At 34.1% G+C, this 26,890-nt stretch overlaps 1 protein-coding gene across 3 annotated transcripts in view; it reads left to right on the top strand.

Annotated features, from left to right (window-relative positions):
* LOC145292220 (prolyl 4-hydroxylase subunit alpha-1-like) overlaps window positions 1-26,659 on the top strand; it is an 89,597-nt gene extending 62,938 nt beyond the window's left edge. Inside the window, exons 10-14 of one of the 3 annotated variants that reach the window (XR_013869569.1) lie at window positions 1,662-1,712; window positions 6,890-7,127; window positions 18,684-18,752; window positions 20,765-20,861; window positions 26,398-26,659. Coding sequence is in view for 2 of the 3 variants with exons in the window: in XM_080138541.1 (XP_079994667.1) it covers window positions 1,662-1,712; window positions 7,047-7,127; window positions 18,684-18,752; window positions 20,765-20,861; window positions 26,398-26,477 (378 nt within the window). In the remaining variant the exon portion in view is untranslated. The remainder of the gene's footprint in view (window positions 1-1,661; window positions 1,713-6,889; window positions 7,128-18,683; window positions 18,753-20,764; window positions 20,862-26,397) is intronic. The other 2 variants (XM_080138541.1, XM_080138542.1) reach the window with 2 other exon arrangements.
* The last annotated feature ends 231 nt before the right edge of the window (window positions 26,660-26,890 follow it).

Below are 26,890 nucleotides of genomic sequence, written 5' to 3'. Positions count from 1 at the left end.
ATTGCATGTGAGTAAAATAATAATGTTATTCGTTGGTTTAAGAGCACAAAGAACTATATCGTTTATAACTTCAACTTGAATTCAAGCGTGGTGTTGTTTTCTCTTCGGCAGTTTATACGCTTAAAAGTTAAACCCAATAAACGAATCGTTTATTATGAGTATTGTTATTAGACATCAAATAACAGTGTGGACAATGCGTGATGAGGTGAGCATCATGGCGACCGACGCAGAAATGGAAATGCGCGTGTGAGACTGAATTTAAAGCGAAGCCAGTACTCATTTGAATATCTGTGTTTCGAGGCCATAAAGGAGCGTGAATTTTCTTGTGTGGGTAGTATTAGTTCCAGGGCCGGATTCTCACGTATTGTTTATTTCAGAAAGAGAGAGGAAAGAAGTAGAAGACAAAAAAAAAAACGCAAACAGCAAAAGGGAAAACGAAACTAATTAATTAATCTATATAATTATAAAACTCAAATAACCTTGTAACGATGTATGTAACCCACTTTCCGGTTTACGACATCCGGTTGCGCATGCGCGCATAACCAACATGGGCACTGAAATATTAACGTCATTATTTCGAAATTATTATTTAACATGGGAAGAGTGTGGTTTAAAATAACTTGAATGTAATACAGAAATGAGCGATGTAAAAATAGCAGATCGAATTAATAATTGTTTATTTGGATAATTTAAACGCGAAAAGAAAAGAACAATTGGGACGCTGAAATATTGACGTTATTATTTTGAAATTATTATTTAACATGGGAAGAGTTGGGTTTAAAATAACTTGAACGTAATACAGAAATGAACGATGTAAAAACAAAAGCAGATATATCAAAATTTGAATTTAACTATAATAAGTATTATGGTATCTGTTCAGTGCACATTTACCTATAAGTATGGCCAACCACTTATAATTCAGTAACTAAAATTTTTTTTCAAAAATAATCAATTATAATTATCAATCAATTATAATAAACAGACCGACTCATAGAAATTTATCTATATTCTTTTTTCATTTTAATACACTTTCATAGAAATGTTTCTATCATGTAAAAAAAAAAAAAACTATTTTCTTTACGTCACAAGTGTCACGCTCATACATGAATTCTATAACTAATATAACATACTGACCCAACGGGTCACGGGTAGTTTAGTAGTTTATAATATCTACTTCGCCCCTTAAAATTGGCGAATTAACAGATTTTCTAATAATCAAAAATTCACAGTATGGAAGAAAAGTTAAAATTTGAATTAAAAACACTTTGCGATATCAATATTTTTCAATGGTTTAATATTTCATTAATGTCGCCGTATTCTTTTTAAATTATATATATATATATATATATATATATATATATATATATATATATATATATATATATATTTACATTTTATTTTCAGTTAACCTAAATACAATTAAAATTATTAACTAAATATTTTCATTCATGTTTTTTTTTAATTGTAAAAAGAAATTGTAAAAGATCAGAGAAAATATATTTGAAAATTTTTCTTCGTATGTAATTATCATTGCCAAAATGTTTCATGAAATACGTTATTCATTGTTGAATTAAATCGTGAATCCAAATTTTTCGAAATTCATAAAATGAATTTCTTTAAAAAATTAATTTTACCAATTTTTAATTTTTCTTAATCCACAGGTTTTAAATTATGGAATTGGTGGAATGTATGAACCTCATTTCGATTACGTTGTAAGTAAAAAAAAAGATTTATTTCCAAAAAATATTTTTATGAAATATAAGTTTGTAAAACTCATACAGGAAAGTTCCTTATTTAATAATTATTTTATTAAAAGTTTATTTTTAAAAAAGTTAAAAGAAATATTTGAAAATTTCACATATATAAAACGCATTCTTATTTCCCCCATAACATTTCGCCCGGCAGATTTTTACTCGTTAATTTCTGCGTACCAGGATGTATATTTACAGTAGAACCTCGGGATACGGCATTAATCCGTTCCGGGGTTGAGATCCTAAGGGGAAATTGCTGTATGGCGAGGCCTAAGCAAATTTCTATGCAGTACATATAAAAAATTAGAAACAAAATACAATACAGTATATAATACACATGTATATAATCGAATGACATTATAAATAACAACGTAAGGCGCGGCAAATACTGTAACTAGGGGCTGGAAAAACATCGTGTTACACACCGTAACCTGAAAAACCGTATTCCGGGTTCTATTGTGTGTAGATAAAATTAAATACACATTGGTCTTTATTATAGACTTAAAGATTATTTTGATTCATTCGGTAGATTTTCTTAATGATCCTTTCTGATTAGATTTTCTTATATTTAATGATTGGACAACTGACTATTACATCTAACTTATTCGGTGGGACTACCATTACTGATTGTTGTTGTTGTTGTTGTTGTTGTTGTTGTTGTTGTTGTTGTCTAGCACCGTCTACCCATTTCATATGAATCAGATGATTTTTGTTGGCATTTGTTTCTATGATATATTTTTGGTTAAAATTCTTTCTAGAAAAACATTGGGTACTTACGAGAAGGTCACGTAAAGATTGCTAGCATTACTGAGTAAAAGTTTTTTTCTGTCGAATGAACTGAATTTGAACTAGTCACACCCAAGTTGTCAGACCGTGTTATCAACCACTTAGCCACCGTTATCTCTCTGCTACTACAGATAGGAGATGGGGTGAGAGTAAATTACAGCCTAAAAAAACAGTACCTTTTAGTAGATGGAAGCTCATCAGTTTGGAAAGACAGCTCTGGTCTTACACCTCAGTTTCGTCACAGAATAGTCATTCATAGAAAAAGTTATGAAACCAAATCTGGAGAAATATCTACAGCCAGATTCTTGAAGACAGTTGGAATATATAAAAGTTTTGGAAGCTCTTGCGACCTTACTAGAAATACTCGCTGCTTATTGCGACAAGGTTAGAATGGAGTTAATGTAATGTGGAAGGGGCAGTTCCCCTAAGGGGCCATTCTGAAAGGCTACAAAATAGTTCAGAACCGGCCCGTCAGTATTCTTCGACGAAGACGCCTCAAGCGACCCGCCATAACCTCTTTTGAAAAAGGAGATAATGCTTCAGAGGGCGCTCGTCCGAGGACCGTGCTGTACCATACTTCATTCTGACAAATAAGGAGAAGATGGCTCGTGTCATCCCTTTGGTTGTGCAAATGAGGCGAATCTTGGCTGGTACAACAACTGACAAAAGTCACAGAACCATGTGTAAGCCTTTTTGATAAACTTTTATTCTCAAGTGTAGCGGAAAGTATAATTCTTCGGTAACGATTTGCCTTCATACTTACCCACACTTTGTGTTCTTAGCGAAACTCTAGCATCTACCGAGATTGAAGGATGCCAATATATATTTAATATATATGAAGTTATCTTGTTTGATTTCGACGTTAGACATATATAGCAATATGCCTGAGAAATCGATATTTGATTCTGGCTAACCATTTCTTTCCTTTTATCCTTGCAGAATTTTTACAATAAAAAAAGTGTAATTGGCTTCAATTTTTTCCAGAAAATTATTATTCCAGCAAAGATCATTAATACAATTTTAAATAATAACGTATAAAGATCAAAATCTGAGGGATGTAATTTCCATTTTAACTTATACGTAAAACATATTTGGAATTTGGACCTTTTATTCCATTTCTTCTTGACTAACACGTTATTATTTTTAATATAAAAAATTAAACTAAAATGGAATTAATGAATCTCAGGCTACGCCATGTAAGTACACCTAGTAATATTTATTATTCTATTAGGTGAAGGATAAAGTTCCTGCGGAATTTCTAATTTTGATTTCAAATCCTGTATTTCTAAAATAAGTTTTCGTTATAGTAACTTTACTTTATATATCATTTTAAAGAGCGTTTCTCGCTCTATTTAATCGTTTAAATTACAATCATTTGAAAACAACTATGTCTTCTTTTCAAAATGTTGACTACAAGATGGAAAGAAGCAAATTAGCACAATTTTCTTTTTTCAATTCAAGCTAGGCCGAAAGGCTGCTAAAACAGCTCGCGATACCAACGAAGTGTTTGACCCAGGAACCACTACTGAACGCACAGTACAATGGGAGTTTAAGAAATTTCATCGACAAGATTCTTGTAAATGATGAGCGTAGTGATCGGCCATCGAATGTTGATATCGATTAATTAAGAGCCTTAGTCGAAACCAATCAATGCACAGCTGTTCGAGGATTTATTTCTGGATTAGACGTAACGTATACGACGATTTCCAGCCACTTGAGAGAGATTGGAAAGACTAAAAAATTAATCAACTAAAAGAAAGGTCCTTATGAAGTGTCATCTTCCCTTCTTTTACGCAACAAGAACGACCTGTTTCTCAACTGTGTTGTGACGTGTGATTTGAAGTGGATTCTTTACGACAACAGGCTACGCTCAGCTTGGTGGTTAGACGCCGACAAAGCTCCATGATAATTTCCGATGCCAGAGTTGCACCAAAAGAAGGCCATACTGATTGTTTGGTGGCCTGCAATTGATCTCATCCGTTATAGTTTTTTGAATGCAGGCGAAACCATTACGGCGGAGAAGTACTTTAAAAAATGCATGAAATGCAGCAGAAACTCCAACACAACACCAAGCATTAGTCAACAGAAACGCCCAATTCTTCCCCACGACAATGCCCAACAGAACGTTGTTAAACCAACCCTGCAGAAGCTGAACGAATTGGAGTACGAAACTTTGCCACTTTCAAACAACAACTCTCGACAACTGCCTGCATGAGAAAACCCTCAAACACCTAAGCGATATCAAAAACGCCTCCAGCAACTTCGTAGCCACCAGAACGCAATATTTTTATGTTACTGGCATAAATACACACTTGTTTTTGCATTGGCAAAATTGTGTTAATTCTAAAGGTGCTTATTTCGATCAATAATTTTTTGTTTGAACCTATACATATTCATCTGAATTTAAAAGTTAAAAACTCCAATAACTTTCTTATCAACCTGTTATAATGTTCAGGACTATCGCCAAAAGGAGCATAGTAAATAGATAGCATGACCAAGGTGTTAACAGGATATCAGTTAGGATAGTGTGTATACGTCACGTTTGGAATGCGACGATGATTGTTTTGATATATTCAAGGTTGAGACTAAAATTAAAATTGAAAACATCTTATAATTTTTATTGTGAGGTATGTCAGTTTGAGCAGTGTATTAAAAACAATTGTAGAAGTCACGGACCGAGAAGAGAAAACTTCAGAGGAAGGTTGATGCTCGAAGTCAACAGACATTCTGCCTTTTTCTCCTCCAGTGGGATTGAGAAGTTGACGGCATCTGTAAGACAGTTTCATATCAAAGGAATGTCCACCACCACCATCATCATCATCATCATCATCATCATCATCATCATCATCATCATTTTAACGTTTATGTTACCTGCTGGCGTATGCTGGCTGGCTGGCTTTAAGAAATTGACTTTTCAAGTAACCTAACTCTATCCAGGTTTTTATTTATCCCTCTTTCATTCAGATCTGTTATCATCATGTCTTCCTTGGCCTTCTCCTACAAACCGTACCTGCTACATCAACTGTTTTACATTTACTAACCCAAGAACTCTTTCTTTTCACAGTGGCCATACCATCAAAGTTTCCATTTCTATGCACCTGTCTTTATACTGCAAAATTTTAATCTGCTTCTGGGATCTCAGAACTAAACATGTCTTAAAGACTCATATTACACATTCATCGTATCATATCTCACATCATTCACTCCCATGCAACGCATGTCCTCAACCCACATCAATAGTATACTGTAATACATGTTTTTATTACTGTAATAATCTTTTTTATTTCTGTTGCAACCCATCTTCGAATTTTAGAGACCAGTTAAAAACGAGGGATAACATTACAAAAATGAGACATTTTACGTAAATGTATTACTTTTTGCTAATGTAGCTTTTGTAAAGGGTGGAACGATAAAATTGTCGCCCTAAAGAAAACAACACGACAGCTTTATTTTAAATCTTTTATTGAAAAAATCAATTCAGGTAACTTGATTATGTAGTAAAGCTGACAACTATTCAATGTAGCCGCCTTCAGCCTCAATCACCGCCTCGATATGGGTCCGGAACTGGGAGAATGCCTTTGCGCAAGCGCCGCCGAGAGCTCGGCGAATACTCGGCGGATAGCCGGGATTAGGCTAACTTTGGTATTGTAGGAGGTCATGTTTGTGATGCTCTCGATATATGACCTAACGAAGTAGTCAAGCGGTTTCACATCGGGGGAGGAGGGGGCCAGTAAGAGAAGGGTACAAAATCGTAGCACTCCTTCTGAAGCTAAGCCTTGACTCTTTGGACTTGTGGGCAGGTGCCGAGTTCTGCTGACACATCTAGGGTTTGCCAGCGGCCACCCGATCGCATTAGGGGATCACCACACTCTTCAGCACATCCAGGTATACTTTGGTGTTAACTTTCAAGCCGATTTGAAGATGTGAGGTGGCATGATGTAGCTCTCACTTGGAACCACACCAAAGATCATAACCGTGGCTTGAAACTTTGTTTTCATCACCCTGGACACGCCCCTGTTATTCGTGGCAATCCAGCGATGCATTTTGAGGGTGCTGTCAACGGTCCCGTTGTCATTACTTGGATTGGTAGAAAGCATGAGTTGTACAGCGGCGCATCTCCGATCTCGCTCCTTGAACATTTTGCCACTTTCAGACATGATAAAACGCTCCTATCGCCCGTCAGGTTTGTACATAACTGGCCAACTAGTACATTCTTTATCAAACGGAAATGGGCAACAATTTTATCGTTCCACCTTGTATGTGATTTCGTGTAACCAATATTTTATGCTATGTTATTCATTCCATTCCAGTCAAATAATTGATTCTGTTTATTTTTCTTTACGTTTCGCCAGGGAAAATCTCCGGATGAACGTAAAATTATAAAAATGCTTCGAAACGCTGGTGGGAGAATGGCCAATTGGGTATCATTCGTAAGTCACAGAGTGTTATATTATTTTCTCAGTCCAACGATATTGATCACTGCGAATGTTTTTGTTTTTTTCATGCTAGGGAAATACGAAATTACCTGACGAAGTGAACCCCGTATATTTGCACGGTGCCGGCGATCGTCTGGCAACGTGGTTGATTTATGTGAGTAAAGTTTCGTCCAAGTTGCATCAGTTGAAAGCACGCCTAATATAACAGCTATTTCTGATAAATTACTTGAATATCTGGAGCTTCACATCCGTCGCATTAAATTATTTACAACAAAAACTATAACCGAAATGCTTGGTTGTGGTAAACAAAAGAAGCGAATGCATGTCGGTGTTGGATCGAAAAAAAAAATCCGCTTTGCATTGTTTTGCCTCATAACTCTAATGTTGGTTTAACTGATTTGTTAGCACACTTATTTTTACAGATGAGGGGAAATTTACATATTCGCAGCTTAAAGCAAATATTTTTGCTCAATTTTTTGAATTTATGGGCTTTTGCGTAATTTATTTTTCGTCTAATCTCATTTGATACAAATAGTGCCACCACTTTTTTTTTTTATCTACGCGAACTATAACGGAGTTATAACTTGTGATAAAATGTTTACTTGCAGTCGGTATTTCATTATTACTAATGCAAAATTATGAAAGACACAGTAGACTTCAATATATTATTTGATGAACATAATGACTATTGTTTCCTGTGACTGACAGAAAAATTGTCCCTGAGTCGAATGCGAACTGGGGACCGCGTGTTTGAGATCTCTGACATAAACCATTTCAATTTATATGCAAACATGTTAAATGAATGCAGTAGCAAAGACATCGGCATAATAAATTAACATGAAAGAGTGATACATTACAATGAATAAAATGCATAGCGTCATATTATAAATTTAGCTGAATGAAATACCATATAGACATACGAGAATAAATCTATTAAGGGCAACATTTTCGTATTACACCGTGTGTTAGACCACGTCATTTTAATTACTACCTGTCATCGATTATATGGCCAATCCAAAACTCTTTACAAAATTACATGTTTGAGTAAAATGAATGATAAATCAAGCCATACCACTTTCGCAATGACGTTCTTACGATATATTCAATCAAAATTACATTCCTTTGATTTATTAAATATTTAGCACTACTTTTAATGTCAGTTGTTACCGCGAGGGTTCTTCCATTGTGATAAGTTCCGTGTTTCTTGCTAATTTGCTTGGAGCGCGGACACTAGTGACCGTCGACGTTTTCGACGCTTAACATAAAAGTTTACATAACTCCAAATGCTAATAATCCAGGTGTTAAAATGCTTGTAATTAAAAGGCATTAAAAAGTCAGTACACACCTTTTTCTTGTGCAGTCAAATGCTGATAAAGAAAAAGAAAAGAAAAAATAGCTGTCTTTCCGGTTTTATGCTAATCCAACTGATTGCTTTATGCAAATAAGTTGCTGCTGATTTTAGTATAAAAGCCTAACTTCTATAGAGACTCAGCGATTTAGGATTTGGTGACAAGGAGCGAGTCTTGTGAGCAAAGAGTTATGTTTTTGCAGTTGGAAGAAACTAGACAGTAGAGTGGTATTTTTTGTCATAATTTTTTTTATTTTGGACATCGAAGCTAGGGGGAATTTACAAGCTATTTCAGTAAAAATAGGCGACCGAATAAGGCGATTTACTGGAGAAGATTTGATCGCCTGGCTTAACAAGCTGAAGCTAGTTGCGATGCTTCAAGAGATTGAAGACATAGTAACGTTGATTTCAAGGTATTTGGAAAAAATACGCTCGCGGTCTACCTGGAAATAGGATAAACGGACTAGACCATCGCTGAGAATATCGTTTTAGGATAATGCTTTTGAGGCGTACAATAAGCTCAAAAAAGTTGCCTAGACATAGTCTAAGCAACTTTTTTTTAGCTTATTGTACGCCTCAGTGGATGTGTATGCAGTGGACGTAAGGCTTTTAGCATCATTGGCTGGATATGTTGGCGGCGGCCTTGAGAAAACCGTTAAGCTGGCTGTCATGTGTGTTTTTCCTGGCTGCATCTCTATGGAGCTGCAGCGAATGAGTGAGATTGAAACCTTAGAGTTGTAGCAGAATATCCTGGTAAACTGGGGGCAGTTACGGCCTCTATGGCAAACAATCTCAGCCGTGAGATAGAGTTGATGAGAGGATTATGGCGTAAATTTACCGGTAAATGTCTCAGATATTAAGGACCCCATCTGCTAAGAGACTGTAAAGAGCAGCGATTAGGCATTATGTTTTCGGTGTAACCAGGTTGAACACATTAGCAGGGAGTGCTCTGGGAAACAAGTAAAGGGGTGCTATTATCACCCCTTGGATACTGTGATGACGTGTGAGGGCTTGTTGCCCCAAATAGTGACCACTATCAATGGGAAGGGCTAGAACCCTTGATACCGACTGCATGACTACGCTTATCAAGTGTTGCCGACTCATGGAATAGAGCAAGCAATATTCGAGCAGTAGATGGCAAGGAGGTTAGCTGATGTGGAGAGAACATACCGCTGCGACTCAGAGTGATTGTACTGAACAGGCACAAGTCTAGATGTGATAGAACGACTGGTAGGAGTTACGGTAGTATAAGGCCGGGTGAATTTTGACAATCAGCATGTACTGAGAATGCAAATACTGTCCAATCGACAAACCCGGGCCATGTCAGATTGAGGATGAGTATTTTTGAGCCCCTTTCGATGGCGACAAATGGACTGTAGAGTGGCAATGGTCTGTAGGCCCACCTGTGTTAACAAGTCGGGTTAACTGTTCCAAAAGCACATTGAAAGAATCGCAGCTGTAAAAGGAAGTGGAGAGGTGGATCGATGAAAAAATTCTGATACCATGGTCGGAGAAGGTTGAAGGAATTCTGCTACTCATTGCTGTGGTTCCTTCTGCCAAAAAAAAAGTCAGAACAATGTTAGATTTCCGACAATAAAACAAATGTGTGGCTAGTCACATAAAAGATGGAATTGACTTACGTGAAAAAGTTGAGAGAGTGGAGGGAAATGGGACAATCAACTAAAATCGTGGACCTAAAGTCAGCCTACCTACAAATCCATGTGGACGAAAAAATATTGGGATATTAATTGGTCGAATATAAAGGTCGATTTTATTGTTTGACCAGAGTAGGACTTGGATTGAATTCTGCACCAAAGATCATGACGGCAATTCTTAAAACTGTGCTGATGATGATGTTAAGAGAGCCACCTGCTCCTACATTGATGAGGTGCTGGTAGACGAGACCGTGGTTTCTGCGGAAAAGGTGAGGAATCGTATCAAAACGTACGGACTGACGGCTAAACCGTCCGAAGGATTGGAAAACAGAACGGCTTTAGGATTGAGATTACAGTAGAATAAGGCAAGAAATTTCATTGAAGCTGGGGAGAGGCTTACCAAGAGAGAGTTTTTATCAATATGCGGAAAGTTTATTGGCCATTACCCCATAGCCGGATGGTTGCGAACAGCACGCAGCTTTATTAAGAGGCAGACGGGTACGGACCGATGGGAGGATGCGACCGAGGGGCGCTGCTCATTATATAAAAAGTCATTTCAGAAGTGAAAAACCTGGACCCGATCAAAGGAAAATGGTATGTAAATAGGAACCATGAAGGGGTGATATGGAGCGATGCTAGAAACTTGGCATTAGGTATAGTATTAGAAATAGGAGGTGCAACTGCTGAAGACGCTGTTTAGTTATGCAAAAAAGACGATAGTATCCCTATCAATGTTGCAGAGCTTGATGCTACGATGAAAGGCATAAATCTGGCTTTAAAATCGGGGTTACGGGTAGTCGATATTAGAACAGACTCGGAAACGGTAGCATAATGGATTAAATCGGATCAAGACAAAAGGGTTAACAGAGATGTTTATAAAGCGTTGACTTGGAACACTTGGAGACCTAATCTGAGAATTTGGACTGAAGGTAACTATTACCTTAGTTCCGACAGAAGAATAAAGCAGATGGATTGACCAGAGGGAAGAAGGCTGCGGCTCCAGTGTACTGTATAGCAGAACAGCTAAATGACCTGCATTAGAGCAACAAAAAAAAACTTCGAAAAAAAACGGACTTTATACTTATATAAAAAGGTGAATCCGCACATCACGATGGAAGATGTCTGAGAGGTTGTGGAGAAACGTCGGGAATGTCAATCCATTGACCCTGCATCGGCTAAAAGCGAAAAAAGGGGAATTACATGTGACAGAAAATTGGAGGCGACTGGCCATTGACATCACTCATTATCGACACGAACCATATCTGACTATGATTGACTGTGGGCCTGGGCAGTCAATAGTATGGCGAAGAATTAGAACGGAAATGGCAGAAGAAGTTAAGAAAATTGTTGAGGAGGTGTTTATGGAAAAGGGACCGATAGAAGAAGTGCTAGTTGATAATGGTATGTCCTTTTGATCAAACATTTTTTAGAGAACTATGCGCAAAGTGAAAAGTTAGGCAATATTTTCGAGCTGTACACCGGCCGAGTGACAATGGGATTATAGAGAGGCACCATTGTACTATAAAAGCTGTTGCAACAAGAAGTCAAATTTCGCCCCAATTTTGGTATTTTGGTATAATATGGCACCAAAGTCAAGATAAAATATTGGTGTCACATCGATCCATTTTCACGTACGAATGGAGACATTGATTGGCTGTAACAGAAAATTGGAACAGGCAAAAGCAGAAATTGTAGTTGGTGAAGAAGTGTGGGTGAAGCCACCTAATCCTTGTTTTACAACACGATGGGGAAGAGGTACTATAACTGATGTACTCTCCGAGAACACGGCGGCAGTAGACGGAATGCCATGTCACATCTTGAACGTACGAAGAGTTTATTTGCCGGCAGCGGAGGAGGTTGGAGAAGTCCTGCAGGAAGAACAGGTGGTCGCACCGAGAACGTAGATGCCCGGCATGAATGGTGGACTATGAAACTGATTATTGATCTTAAAGATCAAGAATGCGTGTAATTAAAAGGCATTAAAAATCAGTACACACCTGTTTCTTGTGCGGTCCCATGCAGACAAAAAGAAAAGAAAAAATGGCTGCCTTCCTGGTTTATGGCAATTCAAATAATCGCTTTATGCAAATGAGATGCTGCTCATTGTAGTATAAAAGTCTGACTTTTATAGAGACTCTGCGGTTTAGGATTCAGTGACAGAAGGAGCAAGTCTTGTGAGAAGAGAGTTGTGCTTTTGCAGTTGGAAGACAGTAGACAACAGAGTAGTGGAAACTTTTTTTTAATTTCGACATTGAAACCAGGAGGAATTTACATTGCTTAATAAAAACGCTACATTTACGAACTTTTACGTCAACTCCAAAACATTTCTCTAGTGAAGAAAACGACGGAGAAAAGAATCATTTTCTGGATAGACATTCGCGTGAGTATGTTTATTTTGTTGAGCGAACTCGCATGCATCGCTCGCTTGGCTGTAATCTAAACTAGTCTAAATATTTCCATAGTCACCCGATAAAATGAGCATGTATAGCTTACATAATTGAAAATAAACAATTCAATTATTATTATTATTATTATTATTATTAGTATTATTATTATTAGTAGTATTAGTATTAGTAGTAGTAGTAGTAGTAGTAGTAGTAGTAGTAGTAGTAGTAACTTTTTAGACAGGAACCGGCTAATGGACCACTTTGCTCAATGCTCTTCCCCCAACCTGACATTAAACAAAAACGTAATGAAATGACAACCCAAACAAATATCACGATAAAACCAGACAATCACCCAAATAAAACTAATTCGCCGTCACCCTTGAGGCTCGCTTTCACAAATATCCGTGGACTTAGAGGTAATATAGATGATATAGAGTCTTCACTTTTAGTAAACTCCCTGGATATCTTAGCATTAGATGAAACAAACTTACACTCTTAAATCCCCTCTAACTACTTTAACATGACACGATACCTCCCACTTTGCCGTAAGGACTCGGATAGATATATGCACGGGCTTGGAGTCAAAATCCATAGCAGCTTTCCTTTAACTAGAGAGAAAAATCTTGAATCGGATGACCAGGCATTTATGTGCTTTCGACTAACATTTCATCACTGCCTTAGTTACTTATATTTTCTCTGCCGTTATCCCTCAAGTCAAGATTATACCCTAATCGATCATGACTCTCCTTAGATAGTAACGCCCAACTACATGTGTTTGGTGACTTGAATGTCCACCATAAAAATTGGTTTGGTTTCTCAGGTTACACAGATGCAGCTGGATGATCTACTTATAGCTTCTCCCTCACATAGACAGTAATGTTTCCAACCTGCTTAGCAGATCGTGAACCTCCGCAGACTTCACTTTTAGACCTATTTCTCACCCCACTACCTGAGGATTGTGTGACTAATGCCCACATTCCACTTGGAAACGCAGACCACATAGTGGTATCAGTTGACATCACATTTAAATCCCAACCTCAAGGTGAGGAACAATTGCTCAAAGCAACAAGATATTACAACAGGGCTGACTGGGAGAACACATCCGAGATGCCCAATCATCTTTCTTCCTGCTGAACAGAGTGCCAATGAGACAACTGATGGTGCAAAGCGGGCATTCAAGCACATGTTCCCACACAGAAGTATTATAGCAAGCTGCACTCAGTCCCATGGTTCACTGCAGGTTGTGCTGCAGCCATTGCACAGACAGCTTGCATTCCGCCAGTTTGTGCGTCATAAGTAGGCAAACATTCGTAGATGCTAGAAATCATTGTAAGAGAGAAATAGCGACGGATAAAAGAAAGCATGTTGAAATAATCAGCGAACGTATTGAATCGCAAAAGATATGAACTCGTGATTTCTGTAAAATCTATAATAGTGTAGTGAATAAATGGTAATCAGTAATTCCCACACTAAGCAACAACCAGAAGGTTGCATGCACGGCAATGGAGAAGGCGGAACTGCTTGTCCGACGATTCGCCTCAAATTCCACCTTAGAGCCAACAAACAACTCCCTCCCAAATTCCCCTATCCAGACGCAGTCAAATTAGATGATGTAAAAATAACCTCCTGTCCGCGATATCATAAAAAACTTACACACCTCAAAGGCGTATGGTCCTGATCTCATCCCTGCTATACTAATTAAGAAATATTCAGCCGAGCTAGCCCCATACTAAGCTCTACAAAGATATTTTATCGAAATAGAATGAATATTCATATAAAGTAGTTCCTGTTTTTTGCCAGCGTTTTAAAAAGATACTTTTCCTCAGTGACTTTGTATAGAAACTATTAATCCTTCCAAATAACATATTACCTCTACAGTTTCCCGGACAACATCGAGACACAAAGCTAGTTTTAAGTTTCTTATAAAAATTACATAAAATAACATTTTTTAATCTTAATTTCACAAAGTATCAAACCACTGTTAAGTCTTGATTTTATTTCAAAATCGATTCATAGGTTAACAAGGCTATTAGTGTATGTGACTGGACCTTAATCGAACTTGAACACTGCATACCAAGTGCTCAACCCGCACCAGTAACCATTGCAGTACTTGCACGTCTATTATATATATATATATATATATATATATATATATATATATATATATATATATTGCATGAATCGAACTTAATGAATCGAATGGAAATTTGGAAATTTTGCTTATTTATTTATTGCTTTTTTTATTTTTTGCTTTTGCTATTTAGTGCTCACCTATAAAACAATGATAGTCTTATTGTGTACATGCAATTTGATGATAAAACTGTTAAAATTGTCTTTATATGTGACGATGTCATAGGAATTAAGCTATGTGTATATATAATAAGTTATGAAAACATGGCAATTAAGCAACACAGAGTTTTCCTCTTTTCATCCTCGCGAGGATTCGTCAGGCTGTTGCATGGAATTGATGCTATCGTGTGTTGTTTTATTTGTTTACGTGCTGTTTAGTTTAGCCAATCAAATGCTTTGATTTTAAATAATTTGCTGAAATGAAATTAACTATTTATAGTTTGAAGACTGTAACAGGAATATATGACCCAGAAAAGCAGAGACACCCACACATCAGCAGAAAATAAATAAATAATAGTAATAATGATAAAGACAACATAACAGAGAACAATAAAAAAAAAGCTCACGCTAAAACAAGTTATAAACCAAAAGAATATAAATAAATAAAATAAAGACAAATAAATAAAAATAGCAAATTTATAAACATATTAATTACCTAATCATACCATACATACATCCCCTACTCACATTTGGCCCGAGGCCTCACATAGCTACACAACTTCCGGTCCTTAATCCAGCATGCTTTGAATCGACCTGTTACGCACACCATTTGAAAAGGGAAATTTTTTCCGAAATTAATAATGGAATACGTCGCATAGGCTTACAAGTTACAAGTAAGACATTTTACCATACAACTGAATAAATATATATATATATATATATATATATATAAATATATATATATAAATATATATATATAAAATATATATATATATGTACTTATTGATTTGTAAATCGGCACTTGTTCTCGTCTCCTCTTACCAACAGCGACTATAATTCATTCCTCGCATTGTGACAGCCTTCTAAATCTCTTTTACACACACACACACACACACACACACACATATATATATATATATATATATATATATATATATATATATATATATATATATATATATATATGTGTGTGTGTGTATATATTAGCGTTTCCCGGTCGTACAATACGGTTAAGCATGATATTTTAATCTATGCAGATTGCGTATATATTATTATAGAATAAATCTCCTATTAATTATTAATTAATCACGAGGAATAATTTGCCTCGTGGACTAATTAGCTAAAAAAAAAAAAGATAATGTCGTGCATGAAATTCGGTCTGTGTTTGTTTACAATATCACGTCAGCTGATATTTAGGCTTGACGATCTCAAAGATAGTCTTTCTTATAAAAAAAAAGAATTATTTCCCTTGGTCGGTGTAACGTAAAATATTCCCCTGTAAAATTCTTCTTTTTCTCTATAAGAAAATTAAGACTATTTTTAAGATCGAATTTTTTTCGATTTTCGATATATATCGGATTAATTACTGTACAAAACATATCTAAGAACACTACCAGATATATAAATTACCATTGTGTGAAACTTGCAAAAGATAGGCTCGGCCGTTTTGCAATTAATGAGAAAAAACTCATACACACATTATATATATATATATATATATATATATATATATATATATATATATATATATATATATATAATCTGAAGTTATTGTTTTCCAAAGGTTAAGTAACCAATGAAGTGTAATTTGGTTAATACAAGAGTGCTCAATACTGAAGGAGAAAAGCATATACTCTACTTAGGTATTGAGCACTTTTGTATTAACCTCGTTACAAATAATTGGTTACTTAATCTCTGGAAGGCAATAACCTCAGATTATTTAAGCTCCTATTCTTTTGGGCACTATAATAACGCATGATTTTCCACTTATAAGCCATAGACATATTAATTCTTATGTAAAACAAATAAAGGGTATACATATATATATATATATATATATATATATATATATATATATATATATATATATATATATATATAACTACTTAATTTACTCACATAAAATTAATATACGAAAGTATAGATTTATGCGTAAACTTTAAGTATTTACTTCAAAAGTGCTCAATAAGTAGGTAGGGCTAGTTAGTAAGTTATAAAATGTATATGGCGATTAAGCTACACTGAATATTCCGCGTTTCATCCACTCTAGGATTCTTCAGGCTTATGCGCGAATTCTGTGGTTGTTTGTCGTTTTTTTTCATATGCGCATCTTCTATTGAAATTACTAGAAAGCTGATTGACTAACTAAAATTTCAATAGAAGATGCGCATATAAAAACGAGAAATAACCACAGAATTCGCGCATAAGCCTGAAGAATCCTAGAGTGGATGAAACGCGGAATATTCAGTGTAGCTTAATCGCCATATACATTTTATAACTTACTATATATATATATATATATATATACTAGACCACCCGTAACCCGTTGGGTCAGTACGTTATATTAGCTATGGAATTCATGTATGAGCGTGACACTTGTGGCATAAAGAAAATAGTTTTTTTTTACATAACAGAAGCATTTCTATGAAAGTATATTAAAATGAAAAAAGAATATAGATAGATTTCTATGAGTCGTTCTGTTTATTATAATTGTTATTTTTTTTTAAATTACAGTCACTGAATTATAAGTGGTTGGTCATACTTATGCACTGAACAGGTATCATAATCCTTATTATAGTTAAATTCAAATTTTGATATATCATCTTTTAAATGAAATTGTTAGTTGAAAGTACAGAATAATAAAAAAAACACTCTCCACATGTTAATAATGGCTTTTTAAATAGAAAATGAAAATAAAATGTAACTTTTTTCATTTAATTTAAGCAAACATTCAGTACCCATTGTGTAAAGGAAAACACTATTTAATGTAATAGAAATGTGTGCATTTACCGATTCAGCTTTCCGTTTGGAAATGTAAGCAGACGACTTTAAAAAACATGGGAAGAAGAAAAAGAAATATTTTTGTAATAACGCCCTCTAGTAAAAAGGTCTGCATTAGTTAAGGGGGATAACTCTATCCAGTTTTACATCGGTTACCTTTTTCTCTCTCTCACACATACACGTAACTATTTCTCGCGTACGTAACGAAAACAGAGGGAGTAGGAGTGTTGAAATCTATGAGAGTGAAAGTGAGAGGTGTTTTCTTTGAAACTGCGACAGACTTCACGAAGTTGAATGTTTTTAGCCGTTAAAAAAAAAAAAAAACTACGGTTGATTTTATAAAATTATTTATTTATAATGACATGAATTAAAGATTTCTCGCGTACGTAACGAAAACAGAGGGAGTAGGAGTGTTGAAAAAAAACAAAAAACTATTTGATCAAATTAAATGAAATTGTTTGTATTAAAAGCGATATAAAAATTCCGGAATTGGAATAACGGATTGAAGACGTTGCTATTTACGCATGCGCAACCGGATGTTGAAAACCGGAAATCTGATTGCAAACATACAAGACCCATAGACTTTTAGTATGATATATATATATATATATATATATATATATATATATATATATATATATATATATATATATATATATATATATATATATATTCAGAAATTTTGTGGCAAAAATACTTTTGGTAAGGCCATTGGGAGAAAGAATAAATGTTCTCCTCGCGAAATGAAATGTATCTTTAAATTGTTATTTAATCTAACCCTAAACCTAACCCTAACCCTTACTCTCAGTTTGTCTTGAGTCATATCATTTACTTATAGCTGAAAAAGGTCTTCTCAATTAATAAATCATTTCTTCCTGATAGGTTCATAAGAGTAGTCGTTGATGGGCAGAAATCAGAAGCTCGCAGAAAGGATAGTGATTAAAATAAATGATGTTTAAGATAACAAAGATAACTGCATACACTTTCTGCATCTGTTGAAAAAGCTCATAAATTGATAAGGCAATCCAGCCATGTAGTAATAATGTTTTAATGCAATAAAAATAAGTCACCGCATAAAAAAAGTCATTTTACATGGAAATAATCATATCTTATCAAAGTGGTCTTACAATTTTGTTAATAGTTATATTTTTGTTTTCATTTCGACGAAATTAATAAATATTATTCTTTGTATTTCATTTGCAATTTTCCCTTTTGTAAAATTCTGTCTTGCGTCATCTTTATCTTTTCAGCTTTCTGACGTGTCGCTGGGTGGCGCAACTGTTTTCCCCAAAATTAATATCCGGGTACCTGTTGTCAAGGTAAACGTTTTGCTCTCTTTTATAATGTTCGCTAGTTAAAGCAACAACATACGCAAGCTATGACAGTTTTAAAAATGTTTCACAGATCAAGAATAGGACCTTTTTATTCATATATATGTGCGGAGAGGTGCAGCATTTTTATTTTAGACATATTTCCTTAAATATTACAGATGATTTGTGCCTGCATATTGTTTCCTTTATTCTTTCTGGATGGCTGATGAGTTTTCGAGTTTAAAGATTGGAATGAACCGAAGGGTACAAAACGAGAAACACACGCACTTTACTAGAACCCCAAACGAGACTACTTTTAAATGGTGAAAGGAAGCAAGAAAGCATATAACCACATTAGACTTACCTCACCGCCTAAAATTAATGCGAAAAGAAATCCTTGTATGATAAAAAGCAATGGGGATGTTTTTTTTCTTTCGGTCATTAGAAATAATAATACAGAGTGTTCCAAAAGTCTTGGCGACATTTAGACATTAAATATCTCGAGAATTATTAAGGATATAAAACGCATCTGGTAAATCTTTATGAATTGCATATTTCTTGAATTTCCTTTCTACTCAAATCCATTTTTCTTTTTTTGTCATTTGAAATTCTTGAGGAAATAGTTTTGGTTTGTGGCATTTAGCATTATTCTTGAAATACAGGTTGTTCCAAAAGTCTTGAGCACATTTAGACATTGAATATCTCAAGATGTATTAAGGATATAAAAACGCATCTGGTATATTCAGAAAGCTTGTTATCTCAAGTTTTTCATGGAATTTTCAAAGATGTTCAGTGTTAGCACCGTTGGTCACATGACACACATCAAACCGATGGTCCAATTCTTGCCCAATGCGTCCCACCATTGTCCGTGATTCAGTTTTTGCAAATTCAAGCACACAAAACGCCTTTTTTTGGTTGAGTGAACTCCATTACTGGATCTGAAAAGTAAATGAAAAAAATCAATAGCCTTACAAAAAGCTTAATGCATTTGGCTTTAAAATGGCACTACTTTGATCTTCCTACCATTCATTGTTTCATAGGTAAGCAGATATAAGGACTTGTTGGAAAATGATATCATCAGACTCTTTCTCACTCAAGTAGATGTGAGGACTTGAAATTCACCCAAGACTTTTGGAACACCCTCTATTTTATGTATGAAAAGTTAAATACTGACGCAAATCTTTTATCTCATTCATATTTTAATATTTTTTCACGTTTAAAATGCGAAAGCTATACAACTCTAAAATCAAAATTGAAACTAAAATCTAGTTGAAAAGATGTTCGTTGAAGGGGGGTTCTTTTCTAGTCTTTTCTCAACTTCAAAAGTAAACAATGTGAAGATACGAAGGTTAGTTAACTCCCAAAAGGGAGACAATTCTTACCGAAGGAATAAAAAGTATTTTGGTTGTACATTATTTTCTTTTAATTATTCTGCATATACTTGCTAATGTATCCCTCCTCTATGTGTAGATATCATTTTGTGAATGGATGTAAAATAATTCGTTCTCTCTATTCTTTTCTGTCTATTGTTCTCATCTTGAGTGTCATTTTCAGAACGTTTCGGTCAATGTAACCTACGACCTACTTAAGGTGTATCTTGTCGAACTCGGGAATGTTTCTTTCGAAATCGGACATTTGGACGAAATTTTGAACCGAACTCTTTATGTAATCACAGGAGTAGCACGTTCTCGTTCCGTAGTCATGATTGGATAGAGGTCCTAAGTAATTCTGCAAGTGTATTTTTCGGTCGCTCACACTGAGAATTGAACCGTCATCATTCAGGAGAATATCGCTTTTGGATTTTTCCAAGTACTTTAACCACTGCATCACGCGTTCTTGCGGACTTGAAGAAGGTCGGAGGTTACATCGACCGAAACGTTGTGAAATAACACTCAAGGAAAACAGTAGTCTGACGAATCCTAATAATACGAATAAGCAATCCTCATCTGAAAAATTCAGAAATGTAATCTTTTTTCTTTTATAACGCTTGTTCATGAATTACCTTTTCTTCATTTCCATAGGGTGCCGCAGCATTTTGGTATAATTATAATAAGAAGCACTTTAACGACCCACGGACTGAACACGCAGGCTGCCCTGTCGTTGTCGGCTCTAAATGGGGTGAGTACGGTATTTTCTTTTTCTATCTTACGCTGCTGCATTTTCAAAATTATTCTCTTTACTAATTCTCTTAACACATTCTATCTATCCGTACCAGCCGAAATAACGTCCCCGACAATCTGTCCGACGATGGTATGTGTTGCTGTTGTGATTCACTCCTAGGATGTCCACCTTTCCAGGTTTTACTTTTTCTCTGAGAAGGTTTAGTTTATTTCACATCGCCTGAAGTGGTCATACTAAAAAATGTCAATGGAGCTGCTCTAATGCTTCTTGTTTTGTGCACATTTTGCAGATTATAAAAAAAATTCACTTAGAAGTATTTTAATGGAATGTGCTCCGACGAACTCGTCGTACTAGAACCCCATCGACGTAAATACCCCCGACTAACCCAAATTAGCAAAATCAGCAAAATCCCCTCCCTTCACTCTAGCTGTCCATAGAGGCCAGAGAGCTCCAACTGCTAGATTTTGGAATTTCATCCCGCTTCCTTTTCCCCGACTGTATTAACGTGCAGAAATTTAAATGTAATGCGAACAGATATCTTGCTGCCCAACTTCCTACTGAGAGTGTTCCAGTAGGCCTGGTCTTTAATTCATCCTTTACATCTAGTGGCAATGTTCCTTGAGATGAATATGTGTTAATATGTGTGAATATATATATATATATATATATATATATATATATATATATATATATATATATATATACTAGCAGTTCCGTCCGGCTTTGCTCGGGTCCTATGTACTGTTCATAAGGTTATGTGCATATGTACATATTAAAAAGAGTGAATATGTAAAGTAATGCCTTTCTGTATAATAGTCTTCCTTAACTACCATAGAGAAAAGACAGACAGACAGGAATTTTCACTTTTATATATATATATATATATATATATATATATATATATATATATATATAGATAGATAGATTGGATGCAATATATAGATTGGATGCAATATATAGTAATGATTTCAAAAGTTTAAAAAAAAGACTCATGCTCCACCACCGAGAATCGAAACCAAAACGTTCAGCTCACGATTTGTTTTGCCTCTGCCGTCAATAACTGGGCTATGAAAACATGTTTACTGCAAGGCTAAAAATTAAAACATGAACCAATAGCTACTACGTTATGCATTCGTAATGCCGGCGTTCGACCTTCACCTGACAAATTTCATTTTATTTTTTAATTTTCACACTTTTGCACGGATTTTTTCCGGGCTAAAATCCAAATATAAAGTTTTGCATGGATTCAAATACCTTATATATGAAGTTTCATGTCTGTAAACCAAAAACTCTAGGAGGAGTTTGGTAGGAAAACTTTGTGAAACAAAAATATATATGTATACATGAATATATGTGGAAACAATTTTGTGTTTACTATAAACTTTTTACGGAAATATTATGCAAGTATAAATCATATAGAATATCTACATGAATATAATTACACGTAAAAGTTAACTAAAGATGATCATCCCATTAGAAAACCGAAGTAACTAATAAGCAATTAATTAAAATGAATGTTTAAAAGAATATGCAAATTAGCTAGATATTTTGCAAGTGAATGCAATTCAACAACCCATATATGAGAAAATTGTATTTTCTTTTTAAATAAATAGAAAATAGGGTTTTTAATATGAATATTAATACACATAAAAGAAACTCCTGATCTGAAATGGAACACGTACATCAAGTCTGTTGCCAAGGTCGCTGGAAAGATGGTGGGATCCTTCTACCGCTCCAGAAGATATCTCACTACTGATGCAATTCTCTATCTATATAAAAGCCAAGTACGTCCAAGAATGGAATACTGTTGCCATATCTGGACAGGAGCTGCTAAAAACAGCCCATCCTGCCTTGACAGAGTACAAAATAGACTTCGTGGCTTAGTGGGGGATGCCCTTTTCTCTACCCTGCAACCTCTCTCCCACAGAAGAGACGTTGCGAGCCTATCCTTGTTTTATCGTTATTTCCATGGCAGGTGCTCGTCTGAACTCCAATCACTGGTCCCCCCTCGCCAATCTTTCACGAAAAACACCCGTCTAGCTGAATCCACTGTGAAAAATTTCCCCCACTCTATATATGTGCCTAAATCAAAACGCGGATTCCATGAACAAAGCTTCTTTCTTAGAAGTGCACGCCTGTGGAACTCTGTTCCGTCTGCCTGCTTCCCACCTGACTACAACTTGGATGTCTTCAAGTCCAACGTTAAGAATTCCTAATAAACCGCCCCCTTAAGTAAACACTTCATCAAATCTCCACACTAACGTAATGTACTTGCAATAACCCTTACCCCTGAGTGGCTTCCGGGCCTTGATAAGTGGTGACTACTGTGTAAAAAAAACAAACAAAAAATGAATTTATAGGCGTATATATATATATATATATATATATATATATATATATATATATATATACATATAATATAATAATAATAATAATAATAATAATAATAATAATAATAATAATAATAATAATATATATATAATTTTATTAAAAGGTAAACAGTTACATTTGGTCGCTATAAACAGCCACCTGTTTCAAGTCAATAAGACTTCATCAGGCGACACTGAACCATTTGACGCTAAAGAAAAAAAGCCTTTTTTCTCTTTAGCGTCAGATAGTTCAGGGTCGCTTCATGAAGTCCCATTGACTGAAACAGATGGCTGTTTGTAGCGACCAAATATAACTGTTTACTTTTTAATAAATAAAAATATTTTGCTCTTGTTATCAAGCACTATCTAACAACTTCGTCTAATTCGTTAATTCCTACTTTTGAATATCTCAAGCTTGGATATATATATATATATATATATATATATATATATATATATATATATATATATATATATATATATATATATATATATATATATATATATATATATATATATATATATATATATATATATATATATATATATATATATATCGCTTGAAAAAACAACAATAACAAAATCTAAATTTATAAGCGATAAAAATAAACAGTATAATTAATTTAGAGATTATGGCCTAACGGTTAAGGCACCGGACTGTGGTAAACATGGTCTGAGGTTCGATCCCTAGAAACAGTTGAACTACGCTGACGAGAGGTAATGACCTCGAAACACGCGTGTACATAGATTTCTGTTTTAAAAATAATATATATATATATATATATATATATATATATATATATATATATATACACACACACACGCGTGTACGTAGATTACTGTTTTAAAAATAATATATATATATTTATTATTTTTAAAACAGTAATCTACGTACACGCGTGTTTCGAGATCATTACCTCTCGTCAGCGTAGTTCAACTGTTTCTAGGGATCGAACCTCAGACCATGTTTACCACAGTCCGGTGCCTTAACCGTTAGGCCATAATCTCTAGATAAATTATACTGTTTATTTTTATCGCTTATAAATTTAGATTTTGTTATTGTTGTTTTTTCAAGCGATACATACGGTAATATTGGCCCCGCCTCGAAGCTCATTTTTTATTTACTTAGAAAGTCGCCCTTTTAATTAATATATATATATATATATATATATATATATATATATATATATATATATATATATAATTAAATTAATATCCTTTACAAGGTATCTGCAAAGTAAAAAATATGATTTATAGCTGCACAGTGTCACAAACCCCAAATATAAATTATGTTAATAGCAACCATAAAAATCACTTCTCACAGACTAACTCTACCACACAGTAAATCAATAACCACACCCCCTTTAACCAATCTACCAATCAAATGCAACCAAACCTATTACATACCAATACCACTCTTAATCTAGCTGACAACAAATATATTAAACAAAATGCAATTTATTTCGGGTCCACATCTGGACATTAAACACAGGATCTCCACGCATAAGCACTCCTTCAAAAATCTTTCCTTGGAAAAACAGACTTCTTTATCTAAATATATTTGGCGACTTAATGCTAGGCGTATTCCCTTCAATTTAAAAGTGGAAATAATAGGATCTTATAAAGCATATATGGTGGGGGACAAATTCTGCGCACTTTGTAGATATGAAGCCCTTAATATTTGAAAATATAATGACACTAAATCCATTCTGTTAAACTTAAAAGACGAAATTTAAGCCACCATGAATCATAAAATTTTCTTATTACTAATCTATTTTAAAATTTATAATTTATAACTTAATAACTATTATTATTATAGGTTTATTATTATCATTATTATTATTATTATTATTATTATTATTATTATTATTATTATTATTATTATCTTATTTGATATTTTACCATTATTTTCTATTTTATTTTATTATCGATTTCATTGTGAATTTATTTATTATTTTTATCAATATTAGTTCTATAAATATTATAGTTATTATTATAAATAATATTATTATTTAATTACTACTAAATAGATTCATCGTATTACTATTATTGATTTTATTAATATTACTATGTTTAAAACATTATATAAAAAAATAACTAATTTATAAGTAATTAGTGGTTACCTCCCTTTGAACAATAAAAGTTTTCTTTATTTTTCTATTTGAGTATCATTTTTCAAAAATGCCAGTTATCTCCCTTTATAATTAAATTATTTAAGTTAAATTCAAATATAGCGTTACAACGATTTTAAACTGGTAATATTACTTTATTAGCGTTTCCTTTGAAGTTTGTATATATCACCATTTCAACCATTCATAAACTACATTTAACAACATCCCAATGAATGGATTGACGATTATACTTACGGGCTTTAAAGGTGGGCGAATAAAACGTATATATATTTTTTATTAGAAATATTAAAGATATCCCCTCTTAACCTTACTTTTCCACCCGATTTTGTTTCATTTTATTTTATCTTACTTTGTTTATCAACATCCAAATAAGTAACTGTTTTTCTTTATATTTTTAAATATTTTCCATATATATATGCCTTACTTAAAAAATCCTAGTTTTATTTTTGGTGTCTTTAAACCCCCACCCACTCTTTTTGCTGATGAGGAGACTCTGTTTTATAAAACCAAATGATAAAATTATTGTCAAAGACGTATTGTCTGTCTCAATAAAAACATCGTTTCCGAAACGATCGTACAATTTATTGATTTTGTTTGTTCTTCCTTTTGAAACCGATTTTTAATTTTTATTATAAATTATCAATCATTTTACTCAATATATATATATATATATATATATATATATATATATATATATATATATATATATATATAAACACTGAAAATTCAATTTCTTATAGTGGAGGAATTAGACTTTAAAAATACGAATATTTCAATTATAAAATTCATTCAAAAAAGCTTATTTTAATTACAAGTGAGAATATCACGTGACTTTAAACAAGTGAGAATATCACGTGACTTTAAACGAAATGATATATGTTTAGGGTGAGCAAATGTAACACTCTTTTGGCGGTAATTTAAAAAAATTCAAAATGGCGTTTATCGCGTTATGTAAATCGAACACTTCATATCCAAATCGCCAAAGATTTATTTTGTTTCATCTTGAACTCGAAGAATTTTTCTCATTAACAGTTTCCAATAAGTGGTTCCGAGAGAACGGCCAAACTTTCAGGCGTTTGTGTGGATTAAAGAAGAACGATATCGACCACTAACCATATCAAGTAAGACCAGCAGCAGCAGTAGCACCAACATAAGCAGCAGCAGCAGCAGCAACAGCAAGAACACAACAAAAGAATTGGTGATCAGTCAATCATGGCGTTTTTCCGCGCTTTTTGTCAAATCGTCTTCCTTAAAAAAAAGTTGCACCAATAAATTATCTTTGAATTTTTGGAAATGTGGAATTTTCGTTTTATATTTTTTTGAACTGAAACTAATGAGAATAGAAAGAGCAGACGTGATTATAATCTATTATATATATTTAAAACGTCTGTGGTTAAGTGTGTAAGTGCGCATGTGTGTTCGTACGTCCTCTAAAAACTTTTTTTATGCGCATCGTACACGCATTCACTCGCATCGCTAGAAAAAGCGATTTTTCGGACAAATAATATCTAAAAATTAGAATAAA

The sequence above is a fragment of the Euprymna scolopes genome, chromosome 13 (genome assembly GCF_053919585.1).
Source record: "Euprymna scolopes isolate OS-2025 chromosome 13, ASM5391958v1, whole genome shotgun sequence".
Lineage (NCBI taxonomy): Eukaryota > Metazoa > Mollusca > Cephalopoda > Sepiida > Sepiolidae > Euprymna > Euprymna scolopes.
The sequence above is the reverse complement of the archived record's forward strand: the minus strand, read 5'-3'. Positions and strand labels throughout refer to the sequence as shown.